At 48.7% G+C, this 16,591-nt stretch overlaps 1 protein-coding gene across 1 annotated transcript in view; it reads left to right on the top strand.

The window, feature by feature from the left end:
* The window catches only part of STK32B (serine/threonine kinase 32B), a 299,588-nt gene that overhangs the window by 67,497 nt on the left and 215,500 nt on the right, over nucleotides 1-16,591 (top strand). The window contains exon 3 of the mRNA XM_019661148.1: nucleotides 11,343-11,494. Within this exon, the coding sequence (XP_019516693.1) occupies nucleotides 11,376-11,494 (119 nt within the window). The 5' untranslated portion in view covers nucleotides 11,343-11,375. The remainder of the gene's footprint in view (nucleotides 1-11,342; nucleotides 11,495-16,591) is intronic.

Below are 16,591 nucleotides of genomic sequence, written 5' to 3' on the forward strand. Positions count from 1 at the left end.
TCATCTTAGGATTCATCTCCATTGAGAATGGGTCACATTTTCCTGGTTCTTTATATGTTGAGTTGGTTTGGATTACATCCTGGATACTGAATATTATGTAGAGACTTTGGATTCTATTGTATTTCTTTGAAAATGTACTTTTAAGAAGCAGACAGGTGGTTGGACTCACACAGCTCTGCCCCTTGGGTGGATACACAGATCTCAGCCTGCTTTTTCCCTCTTTGCTATGCAGTGTACAGTCCCCCCATACACGAGATAGTTAGGGACTGGCCAGAGTTTGGGGCAGAGCTTCTGTGCCACATGGGAGGCTCCCCTTTTCTAGGAGAAGAGTTGTGGCTCAGACAATTTAGGAAGTCTGCCTAAATCTCATGGATAGTGGTGAAACAAGCAGCAACAATAAAATATTTTAGACTCCCATTAAACCTTTACGCCTGGTCAGTTGTCATCCTAATGTTGAGCATTTCATGACGTAAGGAAAACTGAAGCATGTATTTTAATCCACAGCTCCGTTGGCACCAGATAGAACCCAGAAGCACCTTGCTTTTGCCCTCATGGCATTGATGATTTTGATCCTGAGCCCTTGGCATCCATTGATGCCATACTACCAAGTCTGTCTGCATGCGGCCTTGTGATGTTTAAATTGGTTATACCCCGTCATCGTCCCTTGAAAGTTTTGTCTACCTTTTCTGCCTACACTCGTGCAGCTGTTTGCCTGCTGGTTTGGCTCTCAGGACCTGTCACCCAGAGCGTAAATGTGTCAAAATAATGGATCTTTTGGAACAAATGCAAGCTGTCTAGAGGCTCTATTTTTACGTCACTCTTGAGTCATAGCAATTTCTTGATGACAGCCATGCTCATGTGAAATACATAGAAACCTCTGGTATTCAGGATGAAGTTAGTTAATTCAAGGCAGTAGGATATAGCTTTGTTCTGGTCAGCATACCAAATAATTGCTGCCTTTCATGGTACAGCAGAAGTCTACATGACTATTACGAAATTCACAGTAGAGGTGGGCTGGCGTGGGAGGGAGAAAACCACCTTCCTCAGACTGAGTATTTTGTCTTTGCTTTCTGTCTTTGGCAGGTTCGATATCTGGCATTTATTAAGAGTTTTCCAGAAAGACATTTCATTGTTAAACTACGATAATAGCCTTGGTTATCAGGAAAAAGCACATGTGAATTCACAGAGACCTCATTTCACTTTCATGCTGGGAGAAGTCGTGTTTTCCCAGTGCTGCACCAAAGTAAACAGCTGCAAGCAATTCATTGATTTTATGAAGAATTTACTGACGTTTTTTAATCACCCTTTTACGACTGAATTCTGGGACAGTTGAGGCAGAGACGAGTGTTTCTACACATCCAGTGGAAACACTTGTGGTTTGGGGGTCAGGCTGCCTCTCTGCCCTGTGTTAGTTGTGGATTCCTGGGAAAGTAAATTAACCTCTGAAGCTTAATTTTTGTCATCTGTAAAACAGAGAGGAGAGAACTATAGTAGCTGCTGGTTTTGACTGCCCAGCATGCTTTTCAGTCTCCTGAATCTTATCATAATAACATCCTTTCCCTTGGGAGAACACGTCCCCACTCCCAGGGGACTATCATTGTCCCCTCCTCACCCTCTGAGATGGACATGCCACATGGACCCTGTTTACCTAGACCAGTGCTTGCTCCAAGGAGTAGCTGTGTGATCCAAGCCCAGCCATTAAGAATCCTTTCACAGAATTGGAGGTGAAAGGCTTGTTCTTTTCTCTTCCTGAATCATGTACTGTAAGACAACAGGTCTGCATCTGTCGGTGCCTTTTTCCTCAGCCATTGGTGAAAGTGAAGGTCGATCTGTGTAAGGTGCAAAGCAGACAAGCAGACACAGATGGTAGGGGCGGGTGGAAAGAGGGAGCCCTGTTGGGTGGAGCTAAGGCTGGGGTGAGGAAGTGAGGCACCTGGGTGCAGGATGTAAGTAGGCATCGCTCCCAGGGTCCTGCAAATGAAGGTTGATACTTGGCCTCCTTCCTTTTGTCCTCTTGGCTCCTTGCTTGCCTCGCCCTAGTGCTGGCCCTGTTGGCGACTGCCTTGGGGTCCTCCAGAAACTGACATTGGCAGAAACAATTGAGTGCAAGTAATTTATGGGGAGATGACCCCAGGGAACATGTGCAAGAGCGGGTGAGTGAGACATCGAAAGGAGGGCAGCCAATTATGGGTGTTTGACAAGGTGACTTACCGCTGTGGCATCTGAACTCACCTCCACGTGGGACCTCTAGGAGACAGTGCAGGGCGTGCCTTGAGGACAGCCGAGGTTAGAGGAGCTGATGTTTTTAGGCACAGTTTTCCATTCATCATTGGTGGAGGGCTGCTCCAAGCTGCCTTACCTCTCCTGTACTTTTGGCTTGCCCCGTTCATAGCAGAAAACAGCCCCCCAGCACAGAGTCACAGGTGTTTATAGCCTGAGGAGTGTGGAGGTGAATGACAGGGGACAGGGGCAGTCACCACCAGTGCCGCCATCTTTGTGTTCTTCTGGCCCCATGAGCTGTATCCATGGTCCTTTCCAGCTATGGAAACGGACATCCTATTTTGCTTATGCGAGATCGTGTTGGGCTCTCAGCATTTGTAACCCGGAGAGAGTCCTGACCAGTCAGAAACTCACAGTCTTTGTCCTGGGAACCAGACACCTGTCATCATCCTTGTCCCATATGATGAATCAGAGGCCTGGAGAGGACCCCACTGCCACATACGGCCTGTTTTGTTTCCATATGTCCCTCCCAAATACAGAAGTTGGATTGACACTACCTTTAGTCACATGCAAATCTGTGGGGAAAGCACTGGGGTCAGGAGAAAAGCATTGGGGTCAGTAAGAGCTTATCCGTCAATAGCCAGCAATACTGGACATTTGGGTTTTGAGGCAACAGAGCCTTGAAAAAAGAGCACGGGCTTTAGAGATGGTGAGTCCTGGGCCCGGCTCTGGCCCTGCTGCCTCTGTCCATGTGAACTTGGACCAGTTGTATAGCTTCTGCAAACCCCTGTTTTCTCTTCTGAAAAACAAGAATGCTCAGAGTGGTCTTAAAGGTTTAATGTGAAAATAAGGGGCAGAGGCCACGCAGCCCCATGTCTTTTTGAAGCCAGCGGGGCTGGGATTTCCCTGGCCGACCTGGTGGGCTCTGGAAAGGTTCGGGTATCCACCTGAAGGGACGTGCCAGTGAGAAGCCTGGCCCTCTTGGCTTCGCCTTGCCATCTCACAGCACATTTGGCTGAGGCGTGCTCTTCCGGTGCTTGTCTGCCTCCACCCTCAGACTGAGATTCTGAGAGGTCAGGTCTGGTCATTGTCATCTGCCTGGTCCTATCAGCAGCTGGCTCAGGCTCAGTGCATGAGAAAAGCTCAGTAAATGCTGCCTCCTGCATGGATGTGTGAGCGAGAAAGAAGAGAGAGAGCCCGGTCTGCACAGCAGCCGGTGATGGGAGAAAGCGTGAATTAGATCACGTGGTTGCCGCTTGAAAGAACGCTCGTCTCTTCGTGCCAGCCTGCGAGGCTCTGTCTGCAATGTGGCTGATGCCTGTTTTGCTGACACCTCCCTCTGCCCCTGTCTTCTTCCTCAGTCCTCTCCAGCCCTTCTAACACGCTGAACTGCTTTCTAGCTCAGAACCTTTACACCTGCCGTACCCTCCCCCGCAGTTACCGTCCCCCAGATCTCTGCAAGGCTCACTCATACCATACAGGTAATCGCTGAAACGTCCCCTCCATGGGGCCTTCCCTGAACGCCATCCCACTCGACCCCGCCCCACCCCAAGCATTCCCGTATTTCTGTACCTTTCTCGTGTCCTCTGTGTCGCTGCACCTGTCACTAAAAGGGACTCCGTGTGTTTGCTCATCTGTCCTCCGGGTTGTTCGGTTTCTGCACTGGAACATAAGTTCCGTGAGGGCGGCAGTGCTTCCTCACCGTTCACTGTTGTGTGCCCTCCCTACCACGCAGCGTGTGTGTGTGTGTGTGCACGCGCATATACACACATATATGTATTTATACACACATATATACGTGATGCATATACTTACATATGCACACCACTAAGCAGTATATATATATATATATACACACACGCATATATGTATTTATACACACATATATACGTGATGCATATACTTACATATGCACACCACTAAGCAGTGTATATATACACGCATATATGTATTTATACACACATGTGCTTGATGCATATGCACACATATACACACTAAGCAGTATATAAAAATGTGCACACGTATATGCATGTACACATACCCAGTAAGCAGTATACATGCACACATATATGTATATACATATATAGATATATAGGCATATATCTGCTCATATATATATATATATATATACACATGTACATATGTATATGTATATACGGATATACTCTCTAAGCAGTATATGTATATATACTAAATATATATACATATATACCTGCTAAGTAGTATATACACACATGTATATGTATATACACATATTAAAAAATATAGCCACTAAGCGGTATATATATATAGGTACATATATAGTATATAGATACACACATGTATATGTACATACATGTATATGTATAGCAACAATATACACATGCATGTGTATATGTATATATCCACATGCACATATATGCATATGTATTCATATCCACCAACTATATATGTATATATGCACATATAGTATATACACACACATGTACCAATGATATATAGAACATATATATGATATGTAATATAAGTGAGTGACTGTTATATAAATGAATATTATATGAATGAAGAACTTGACAATTAACCAATCAACTGATAAGATTTAGTTGACCAGTTTATACTGATTGTCTCTGGGTTGGGGCCCTGAGGCCAATTCCTCCATCTCCCTGGCTGCAAACACTTATTTTTCACAACTGGCCCTCTCATCACCACCCTGCCTCTCCACCCACCCACACTCCTCCTGACCCCACCGATGGTGGAGCCTGTGGAAGTTTGATTTCTGCAGCAGCAAAGAGAGTCCAGAGTGAGGCGTTCTGCTCTGAGTGAACTTTGAAGCCATCAGGGCTTCGTGATTTTCAAGGGAAGCAGGAGCATACTTTTGGGAGAACTTTCTAGAAGTTTGCCTCTAAAGTGTCTTTCTTAGAGTGGCAAGTGGACCCTCCGCTTAAACAGCCAGAGGGTTGAAGCAGAAAAAAAAACGAGGAGTTAATTAAAACTCATGGACTAGCCAGAGGGCAGTCTGCACATGAAATAGCAGCAGTGGCACAGTTATATGATAATAGCGTTTATGCCCCTCAAAGGAAGATTCTGGATGAAACCGAGCAAGGACTGCACAGATGGTAATTGTGGACTCAACACTGCCTTATTATATGATGATGATCATTTCCACACACAAGCGTATTATTAGTCGTCTCCATCCACAGTCCAGGCTTTCACATCTGCATGTGAATTTTTAGTGTGAAAAAAATATTTCATTAATAGCAGTCTAACCAATTGAGGGCCCAGACTGCAACAAATCCAATCTGGAATTAAGCAGGGATTAGATTTATTATACCGGGGGTGCCAAAAAACACGTATACAAGTGGACGCTTTGGTCAGCGTTGCTCAAGCAGTAGTTCGCCGTCATCAGAAGTGTCTGGACACTGATGGTGACCACTTTGAGCACCTCTTGTACTTGCAGAAGTCAAATGTGACTTGTGTTCATCTTTTGTTATTGGTATAATTGAGTATTACAATTTTCATGCGGTTTTTTCCTTTCTTAAAATATGTATACTTTTTTTTTGGCGCCCTCTGTGTGTGTTTATCAGTTTGAATGTTCAGGAACATTTGACTTGGGTTTTTTCCGCCTTAAAAGTGTAGTCTTTTGGAATAGTTTAAGTTGCTAGGCCATTAAGGTAATGGTAGCATGGCAGGACACATAGCAGGATTTTGAGTTGGACAGTAAATACTTATGGCCACTGTTCTGTCCTGGCATTATTCTAGGTGGTTGTGATGGTGTGACAAACAAGCTGGCTGAGGTCCCTGATGTTTAGTAGGGGAACAGAGGCACACATAGACAATAAACAAATATGATACCTCAGCAGTGATAATTGCTCTATGGGAGATGTTGAGTGCATGGACCCGGGGTGGGGTGAGGGTGGGATAGGACTGCTTTCATTGGAGGAGAGGGTAACAGAGAAAGCCTCTTTGAGAAGGAGACATTTAAGCCAAGACCTAACTGTTAAGAAGGAAACAGACCCTGTGAACACCCTAGATGAAAGGAGCAGCAGATGCAAAGGTCCTGAGGCAGGGACAGAGTTAGTGATGGGGCAGTGGCAGCAGAGATGTGTAATACACAGCCAGCACTGTGCCTGCCAAAGTGGGAACTTGGAATATATGACTGCTCTTCTCAGGAAAGTGCGAGAGTTAATCAGTTTATAGCACAATGGTTAGAGAGTCTCGGCTGGCTCCCAAGCCTGACGGCGCTGAGTTGGAATTGGCTCAAGCAGGTGACTCTGGGCAAGTTGCCTAACTTCCTGTGAGCCTGAAAAGGTGACTTGTTCTTACTTGAAAATCATTTTTAGAATTCTGGAACACGATGTGTTTATTAGAAGCCTTTATTTGTACAGGCATCTTTTATAAAGGATGGAATCCATTTCTGCTTAATGAAATATTTATTCATTTCATATTAATTAGGCTGTGTTTGGCTTGAGGCAGACTTTGAAGGAATTTGCTGGTTCTCAGGGATCACTTGATTAAGAGCTAAATATCACAGGAAATGCAGGCTCACTCGCGCATGGCTTTCAGCCTGGGCCAGAGCACATGATCCATTACTGACCAATTTGATGGATGTCATTGCTCCTTTGCCTTTTCTGACATCTTCCCATCGGGACGTCCCATTCTGCCTCTGGGTGAGCCTCTCCAGCTTGGCTGCCAGGAGACCGCAGCTTAGACCTGGAGATGTCCTGAAACCCCGTCACCCTAAGCATCCCAGAGGTGCTGGCCGAGTTGGTCAGCCACAGGTGGATGGCCACGATGGACATTTACCAACCTTTCTTTTGCTGTGGCTGCTGAGACAAAGCACCACGAAGCGGGGGGCTTAGCACAGCAGGAGGTTTTGCTCTCCCAGCCCTGGGTGCTCTGGGGAGAATCTGTTCCATGCCTGTCTCCGAGCTTCCGGCCCTGCCGGCATTCCTCGGCGTTCCTTGGCTTGTAGATACATCCTCTCTCCAGTCGGCCTCAGGGTCACATCACCCTCTCTCCTCCATGTGTGTCTTATTTTCCAAACAAGGTCGTGTTCCCAGGCTGCAAGCGTCAGGCCTTGGGCTTATCTTTCTGAGGATAGCTGTTCCAACATGACGACAGCCTGTTCTCCCTTCCTCTTAGCTTTTTTCCGTTCCAGTCCCTGTGCCTTAGTCATCCTACCTGACAGAAAGCCTGGGGGCTGCTCCCAACTGTCCTTACTCCTTGGTTTTGCAACGTGAAGGGCTTAGCCCAAGCCACCCTGGCAGGCCAGTAGACATGTCCCCCAGAGCTGCTCAGGCCTGCTCGACTGTTGTGGGGGGCAGAAAGGCCTGTGACCCTGTGTCCTGGGAGCAGACCTCCCTCACAGCTCTCCACCCTTCTTTCAGATGAATCCGTAGTGATGGTTGTGATAACAGTACTAGTGATCATAAGAACAACTGCCATTTGCCGAGAGCCTTCTGCCTGGGAGCACTCTGTGTGCAGACCCCTATGAGAAGGAAAGAAAACTCGCCTCCATTCGGTGCCTCCAATGTGCCGGCGTCATAGCACCCACCTCACAGACATTTCCTCCCATGTCCTCACCACAGCCCTGGGAGGAAGAACAGATCACTCTCATTTTACTGATGAGTAGACTGAGGCTCAGAGAGGCTGGGTGACTTGCCCATGGTCACACAGCAAAGAGCTGGAATATAAACCCTGGTCACAGTGACCCCAGAGCCCAAACTCTTTCTTTGTCTCTACCCAGTGCATTAGACTTTATTAGATTTTATTTTATTTTATTTTATTTTACTTTTGGCCTCTTTATCTCCTGGTCAGGTTGATTCGGATGTTTCTACCAGCCTCGCTTGGCCAATGAGGAAGCAAGGCGAGAGGGGCCAGGGATCTGCGTGTGGCCCCACTGAGGTCTGTAAGAGGGCTAGGAGCAGAGCCCCGCTGTCCTGACCTAGCGCCAGCCTTCTTAGCTCTGTGTCCTGAGCAACATGGAGTGTCTCTCGGAGGTCTTAGAAAATAGATCCAAGTCCTCAGTTTACCTAGGAGGGTGCCAAGGCCCAGACATACCCATTCGTCATCGTAGAGCCAACCAAGACCCCCATCAGCGGGCCTGTCTTCCTTTACTTGTAAATCCAGACTTCCAAGCTCTGTCCTACCTCCTGTACTAACAGCCCTTCTTCATCTTGTACTGAAGTCAGACTTCTAAGCTCTATTCAAATCATTCTCTCTGCTTTGAAAGCTAGAATTCTAATTTAATTTTGAAGCATCTCTTCCAATGCCACATCTGTCTCTGAGTGTCCCCCTCCTTGGGCCCCTCCCTAGGAGGTGAGAGCCGCCTGGGCACCTTTGCCCTTCATCGTAACCGATGACACTGGTTATGGTTATGACAAGAGTCAGCGAGGCCTTCATTTGAAGACCTCATGGACTTGGGAGCATGGGCGTGGAACAGACTCGGTCCAATCACAGCCCAAGGTCTTTGAGACGGATGCAGCCAGCTGGACCGCAGGGCTCCCAGCCCCGGCAGACGCGGTGTCTGCTTACCATCTCTTCTGAGAAGACAGATGAGAAGTGAGAGAGATGAGAAATCCTGATGAGTGGAGTGGCCGGCCCACCCCATGTCTGCCTGCAGACATGGGTCTCGGGGGCTTGTGCCCAGGGCTCCAGGGGTCTCTGCTAGGATCCCCACAAAGCCTGGGCACCACGGTGCTTTTGAACAACACACCTCTCCCTCCTGGCGCTGTACAGTTTCAAGTTCATTGGAAAAGGAAGCTCTATAGGCCTTTATGCCACTACTTTTACTGCCTGGAAGAAACATCCTTTTGGAGGTTTCATGAACTATGCTAATTAAGGCATTAAAATTCACATGACATTGACCGTCCCCCTAATCCTGATGGGCGCGCTCACTGCCTCAGTCTCATTTCATCTCTTTTAGTGTCACCCCGGTGGGCAGGGTGGGCTTTGCTAACTCAGTGCAGACCGAGGCTGAGACTGAGACGGAACCAAAGCTCGATTCGGAATTTAGCCTCGTATCTGAATTGTCTCATGTCTGCCTTAGATAGATTCACAGCACGTCGGGGATGAAAGGGGTCTGATTTCCAAGAGACGTGCAACCTGGGATGCCCGGAGAAAGCCCCCAGCTCCTTAGCTAGGCCCCCAGGCCCGTGACCTGGTGTTCTCTCTCACGTGCCCTGTTCTCAGGGAGGAGGTGTCATAGGTGAGGAGTGCCCATTGGGGAGGCAGAGAGTCTGGGTTTGAGCCCTGAGACGTGAGCAAGTTCTAAAACCTTTTTGTGTCTCTTCCTTTATCTGTCCAGTGAGGACCAGGAAGTAGCTACCTGTAGTGGGTTGCACAGTGTCCCCCCAAATTCATGTCTACCTGGCACCTCAGAATGTGGCCTCATTTGGAAATAGGGTCTTTGCAGATAGAACTAGTTAAGATGGGGTCTGTCTGGATGAGGGTGGGCCCTGAATCCAGTGTGGCTGGCGCCCTTATAAGAATATGGGATTTGGAGGCAGAGACAGACACACAGAGGGCAGACGGCTATGTGATGATGGAGGCAGAGGTTCAAATGCTACAGCTGCACGCCCAGGAATGCCAAGGATTGATGGCAACCATCAGAAAGTAGCAGAGGCAGGAAGGACCCTCCCCACGAGCCTTCAGAGGGGCTCACCCCGCTGACACCTCGATGCTGGGCTCCTGGGTTCTAGAGCCATGAGACGATGCATTTCTGTTTGTAAGCCCTCCAGTTAGTGGTCTTTGTGGTGGCAGCCGGAGGAAAAGAATACAGATCCTCATGGGTTGTTGGGAAGACTGGACGGTGCCGTTCTTATTAACTGGTCATGGTTAGGGCGTCCGCCCTGCTGACTGTCTCCAGCCCTGCCTCACTCGTGCTGCGTGTGCGAGGGCTCCACACCCTCCTTTATCAGTGGCCTTTCCTGGGAAGCATCGTCCTTTGTCCTTGCCGTCTTCCCATCCGTTCACGCTCGCCCTGCGGCATGAATTCCTCCAGAGATCCCTCTGACAATCCATCCTCCCACTCTGGCCTGACTGCCCCCGTAAGGGAGCCACTCAGAAGGCAGACCTTGGTGGGCTTGACTCTCTGCCCTGCTGTGTAAGCAGGCTGTTCAACTCTGGGCATGTTAATCAGTGCACGCAGGGCGACAGTGTCCTCGTGCTCGAGGGAAGATGGAGGCTTAATTCGTGAGGTCCTTGTGGGGATTAAGTGAGACAGTCAAGGAGGCGGCTGGTTCAGTGTCTGGCAGTGAATCACTCAATGCACGGGAGCTGTCCCCATTGCGTTATAGCTTCTCCGTTGTGCCCAGTGCTCAGGAGTCTTAGTTGCGGTTTCCCTAGGAGCAGGCTCTGAGGCAAGAATTTGGGTACCGGGCCCAGGAGAGGTAGAGAAAGCCCAGGTAGGTGAGGTGGGAAGTGATGAGGAAAGGAGAGGCAGGAAGACGGCCAGGAAAGGGTGCGCCATCAAGCCAGCTACCCCCGTGGGCACAATCTCAAACTCTGGGAGCTCCGGGGGCCCCAGACTTACCCACTGGATGGACAAGGGGGCTGGGGTGTAGACGCCCAGCCCCCAGCGCGGGTCGCGTGTTGCTCCTGCCGCCGTAACTCCAGCATTTCTGGTTCTGTGCATGGATCCAAAGTGGGCTCTCCTGGCAGACAGAGTCCTCCGGAAAGGAAATCAGGGCTGGTGGGTACTGTGAACTGAAGCGGGACGGGTCAGGGGATCCGGGTGGGCACTGACCCCGTATGTCTCAGGGTTGTAGACACAGGTTCCTTTGTCTGTTTGCTCCTGGGCTGTGAGCTCCTTGAGGGCAGGGCTGCTGCTTCCATCTCCTGCAACTGCAGCTCCTTTCCCAGCACCTCTACTGGCCAACACTGAGTGTAAATATCTGGCGAACATGTGAATCTGGTCCAGCTCCTCCATTTGAGGAGCAGAGGCTGGAGGTGACAGGCTGGCATGATTGACCTGGCATGGGTCACATGCCCATTCCAGATGCGGCGAGGTGGTGACACAGCCCGAGCTGCTCCAGTAGCAGGTTTTCAGAACACACATTTGAACGCCGGAGTAGGAATGCATGAGGGCTGCCGTTTTTTTTCCAGTGTTGGCCTCAATGTTCTCCCCTTTGTCTGTCGCTCAGGTATGCATCGTGCAGAAGCGAGACACGAAGAAAATGTACGCCATGAAGTACATGAACAAGCAGAAGTGCATCGAGAGGGATGAAGTCCGGAACGTGTTCCGGGAACTTCAGATCATGCAGGGGCTGGAGCACTCTTTCCTGGTCAACCTGTGGTGAGTGACACCCTCCGAGGCCCCGTGAATGCCTCATGACAGAGCCAAATGCCTGCACGGCTCTGCTGGACGGCACCTCGTGCTGCAAAGAGAAAGGGATGGGATCTTCTGGGTTCAGATATTCTTTTGGATATGTTGCAGAGTCCATGTTCTGGGGAAATCGTATGCGTGATTTTAATTCTGTTCTCTTACCGGGTGAATCAGAGTTGAAAGTAGATCTAGAAGAGAAGGGTTTTGTCTGTCTGAGAACAATGTGGAATGTGGTAAGAGAACGCCAAATAGCGTCTCTTCTAAGGGGAGTTGGACTTTTTAGAAAATCACACCCACAGAGTTGAGGGCAAGGGGGACTGAGGATGGCTGCCCGGCATGGACATGCTGAATTCCAAGTTCTGAATCCAGCCCACAAGGCCCGCTGGGACCCATGTTCTGGAGCTTTCTGTCCACCCCATCATCTCTGCTTTAAATCTGCATCCGAGAAATGCCACCCAGCTGGTGGTTCCCTGCCTCTGTGCCTTTGTGTGTGACCGCCCTTCCTGAAACCTCCCCGTCCCCAGTTCCCCGACTTCCTCTCACCAAACCCCGTGCGTGCCTTTCGTCCAGCGTATGAGGCACTTAGGCCAGAAGCCTTCAAAAGCAAGGGCTGCTTCTTGGTTCTTTGTTTCTGGGAGTCTAACCCAGTCCCAGACACGTGGGAGGCACTGACTAAACGTCCCCCGAGCCGGGTTTTGTTCAAGTGGGGAGAGACAGGCTATTACAGGAAACAAACTGTTTCATTCTGTATCTGAGTTGACTGAACGTTCATCTTAAGAACATCAAAGGCGACCCCCGGTGGGAAAGTGCAGTGCAGCCTGTACTTCTAATACCACCGGTCATTTCGATGGCTTGTCATAGAAGCACTCCAAGCACTGGGTGATTTAGAACAAAGAGGGACATCGATCGTCCCAGTTGAGAAAGTCGAGGCATTTCCGTGGGGGGAAAACCAGACTCTGTTACACACGAGAGTCTGAATAACAAAGGCAAGCTCTTCGTGTCTCTGGCAGTGATTCAAACATGGCCATTCTTCGGGGGAAATAAACCCTTCGTATTTTGATTGCTGTACAGGGAATTTTTTTTTAAGTAAATTTCTAATTAGGAAAGCATTCATTGCAAAATTCAGAAAATGAAACACATAAGAAGGCAACCACAACCCAGGACCCTGCCACGTCCGGATGACGTTTTGGTGTGTAGTTCTGCTTGTACTGCTTTTCTCATATCGATATATGTCACTGACATGAAAACACATGCATATCATTTTGTATTCTGATTCTTCAAATTCATAGTCTTCTAGGAGTTTTATCTCATGACTGCAAACTTTTTGTGAGTCCTTTTTGATGGCTAATAGCATTCCACTTGGAGAAGTTCAATGAGGTATTGAACCCTAATCCTATCATATAGGTCACGTAGGGCTGTTTCTAGTTATCTTGCCAATATAAATAATATTGAGACAAGGATCTCTGAGTTCAAACTTTCCCAGAGGAGACCCCTCAGAGTGGGCCAAGGGGGTCGGACGCACGTCGGGGCTGGGACGCGTGTTGGAGGAGGGGGGGTTACGTCAGAGTAGTCCCTTCTGAGGCAACGTTTTTTGGATGCTCTGTCCACAGTCTCCAAGATGCCAACAGGTTAACAACAGATGCTGCTTAATTCCATGAAAGTGCTGGGTAAATAAGAATATTCTGCAAATGTTGGCCTCGGATGACATTGTGTTGCTATTGTAAGCAAGAAAGGAGCAGACCTGCTGCTTGATTTTAGAGTCACCTCTCAAACTCCCCCCTCAATGTTTTACCTGTTGATGGAGATAATAATCCCGTTTACTACTAAGAGTGTTTTGAGAACTAATTGAGAGGAAAAGATATGAAAATATGTTTTCTGTACATGAAAATGTTGTTTACTATAGAAGGGTGTGTGTGTGTGTGTGTGTGTGTGTGTGTGTGTGTGCGCGCGCGCGCGCGCGCGCGCCTGCATATATATAATAATGGATGGATGATAGATAGATGATAGATGATAGATAGATAGATGATAGATAGATAGATGATAGATCCATAGATAGATAGGTAGATAGATAGATGGTAGATAGATGGTAGATAGATAGATGATAGATCCATAGATAGATAGATAGATAGATAGATAGATAGATAGACAGACAGATGGATGGTAGATAGCCCCTTCAAGCTGTAAGTGAGAATCCACTGGTCAATGGTGAGTACTTTGTACACTGTATGTTATCAGGATTTATTTAGGTATAGTGGACAGCAACTTAGACTTGCTTCAGCCCCAAAGGGAATTTCTTGGGTTCTATAACTAAAAAGTGGAATTCCAGCTGACCTGGTATCTGTCTGTCCCCTGCTTTCCCCTGCGTTCACCTCATTTTCAGAGCCACGACGCATGCTGACCGCTGGCCACGCTAGTGTCTCCTCCCAGCTAAGTGGCAGAGGCTGAAGGTCACGCGCTGGCAGGATTGACCTGGCGCCGGTGGGGAGGCGGGGGAAGGCTGGTCCCACCTGAGTCTCAGAAACAGAGAATGAGAGAGGGGGGGGCGCCCAGAGGGGCTGGGGGCTGTTTTCCTAAAACAGTGTATTGTGCGCGGGCCCGGAACCGTGGTTGCTCCCCTGTCCTTATCGGCCTTTACTGCGGTCTTCCTTGCCCCGGGGGGATTCGGGGCCCCGTTTCTCAGGGAGGCAAAGCAGGGCTCAGAGCAGCTCCTTCGCGTACCTGAATCAATTGAATTGAGATTTAAATTCGACGCGATCCCACCGGGCCTGTGGTGTTTAGTTCTTGTAGGGAAATGAGCACTGACATTTACTGGTACGTGATCAGTGTCTTCTTCGTTTTCTTTTTTAATCCCCTAACAGGCTCTTTAGTTTCCTACCATCCTAATATTACTATCCCCATTTTACAGGTGGGGTACCCAACTCACACCGTCAGTAAGTGGAGGAGAGGGGACTTGCACCCAGGCTGCCTGGGTTCATGGCCCACGCTTGCAGGCCCTCTACCACAGCAAGCCCACCACAGCCCTTCCACCCCTTCCAGCTGGGCTTCGGTTTGGCCACCTCCCTTGGCCTGGCGGGAAGGGAGCAGCGCGTGGAATTGCTTGGTGGGTTCATAAGGATACCACTGCCTTCTATTAATTATACGCCAGCTCTTCATCTCGTGAGGTGGAGCGTGAATGATCGCAGCCTCGGAAACCCTGGCTCTGCCCCCTTCTCATTCTTCTTTCTTGCTGACATGCTTTATAATTGGCACAGGCGAGGGCTGGGCTTGGATGAGTTTTCACGACAATTTTGTCTAAAGGATGAATGATGTGTGCTCTGAAGCCTGTGATGATCCAAGTTGAGTTCTCAAGTGCAATATTTTCACCTGTTCTGAAGTGAAGCTGTTGTGTACTCTTGGGCTTAAGCCAACCCAGGGCAAAGGAGAAAGGGATTGAAAAAAAAATCACATCCCAGTGAGGGGGATGCTTTAACAGGAGCCCTGCAGAGGTGGGAATGGAAAAGGAGGGGAGGGGAGAGCTGGGAGTGGAAGAGGAGGGGAGTGGGGGGCATTTTAACACCCTGGCTCTGAGGTCTGAGCTCCCAGGCTCTGATCCCAGCTCTGCCTCCTGCAGGCTCTGAGGCTGCTATGGACTGAATTGTGTCCCTCCACCCCCCATTCATATGTTGAAGCCCTAACCCTCAATGTGACCATCTGGAGATAGGGTCTTCAGGTAGTTATGAAGGCTAAATGAAAGGACAGGTAAGTACGTAATAGGGTTGCTGTAAGGACCAAATATGTATCAGGTGCCCACATGATCATCGCGAGGTAACCACGGGCTCCAAGCCCTTCATTGGTGTGGATTTTATGAACACCTGTCCTCCAGGTTGGCCTCTGGCTGGACGACGTGCTGTCTCTTTCTCTTCTAGCAGTGGACCTGATGACATGCTGACTTTGGAAGATGACTCTTGAGTTTTTAGTACCGGATTCTTATCCTGAATAAATAGCAGTGGGTGGGTAGTTCGTTTGTGTTTTTGGACTGTATTTCCAAAATCCATTTCTACTTACCTGGTTGGTTGCAGTTACTAGACTAGCTGTTAAAATGTTTTGTTTAAGATTGGGCAGGTGCCTTCCCTGGCCAACTTAGTGCTGAAGTAACTGTGAGAATGACTACCCGGCAAAATAGGAGGAGAACAGATAAACCTGGACTCAGTTTAAACAGTTCTCACAGCAAGTGTATGTTTCCAGAACCTTCCCTAAGTAGCAATGGACTCAGTCAAGACACAGATCTCTATGTGCCACTTTAAGTCAAGAAAGAACCACTTGAATGAATGGCTAATTTTTTTTTAAAGCATTGAGACCTTTGATTAAAGTAAACCTACTTTGATTAAAGTAACAGGTGTTTACAGGCAGAGCTGCCCTGGCAGAAGCAGGGGGACAGAAAAGGCGGACAAGCACTGGAAGCCGCCCGGAACCTTGGATGAAGGATAGAGCCCTTTACAGATAATCAGCAAGTGCTGAGCAGCCTCATTTGCATGCAGAGAATCATCTTTGGCCTTGACTGTTGCTACAACCTCCCACCCAGCGTTTGCACATCGAGCCAGTTACCCGTCACCAGTTGTCCTACACAGGGTGTCTCAGCCAGCTCGGGCTGCTGTAACAAGGCACCATGCACGGGCATGGCTTAGACAACAGACATTTATTTCTGGCAGTTCTGGAGGCTGGGAAGTCCAAGATCAGGTTGGTTTCTGATGAGGGCCCTTTTCCTGGTGTAGAGATGGCTGTTTTCTTGCTGTGAACTCACAATGGGGAAAGAGATCACTTCTATTCTTAAAAGGGCAGTAATCTCATCACAGGTCACCCCGTTCATGACCTGATCACTTCTCAAAGGCCCTTCCTCCAACTGCTGTCACAGAGGGGACTAGGGTTCCAGTGTATGAATTTTTGCAGGACACAAACATTTCGCTCATACCACAGGGCAGATCTTATCCAAGTGCAAACCTGAGCTCACCCCTCTTCTGCGCAGAACCCTGCAATGGCCCCCACAGCCCACAGAATAAGTGTCTGTCCATGACCTGGCCGCTGACGTTA

This window comes from Hipposideros armiger, unplaced genomic scaffold (genome assembly GCF_001890085.2).
Source record: "Hipposideros armiger isolate ML-2016 unplaced genomic scaffold, ASM189008v1 scaffold_337, whole genome shotgun sequence".
Lineage (NCBI taxonomy): Eukaryota > Metazoa > Chordata > Mammalia > Chiroptera > Hipposideridae > Hipposideros > Hipposideros armiger.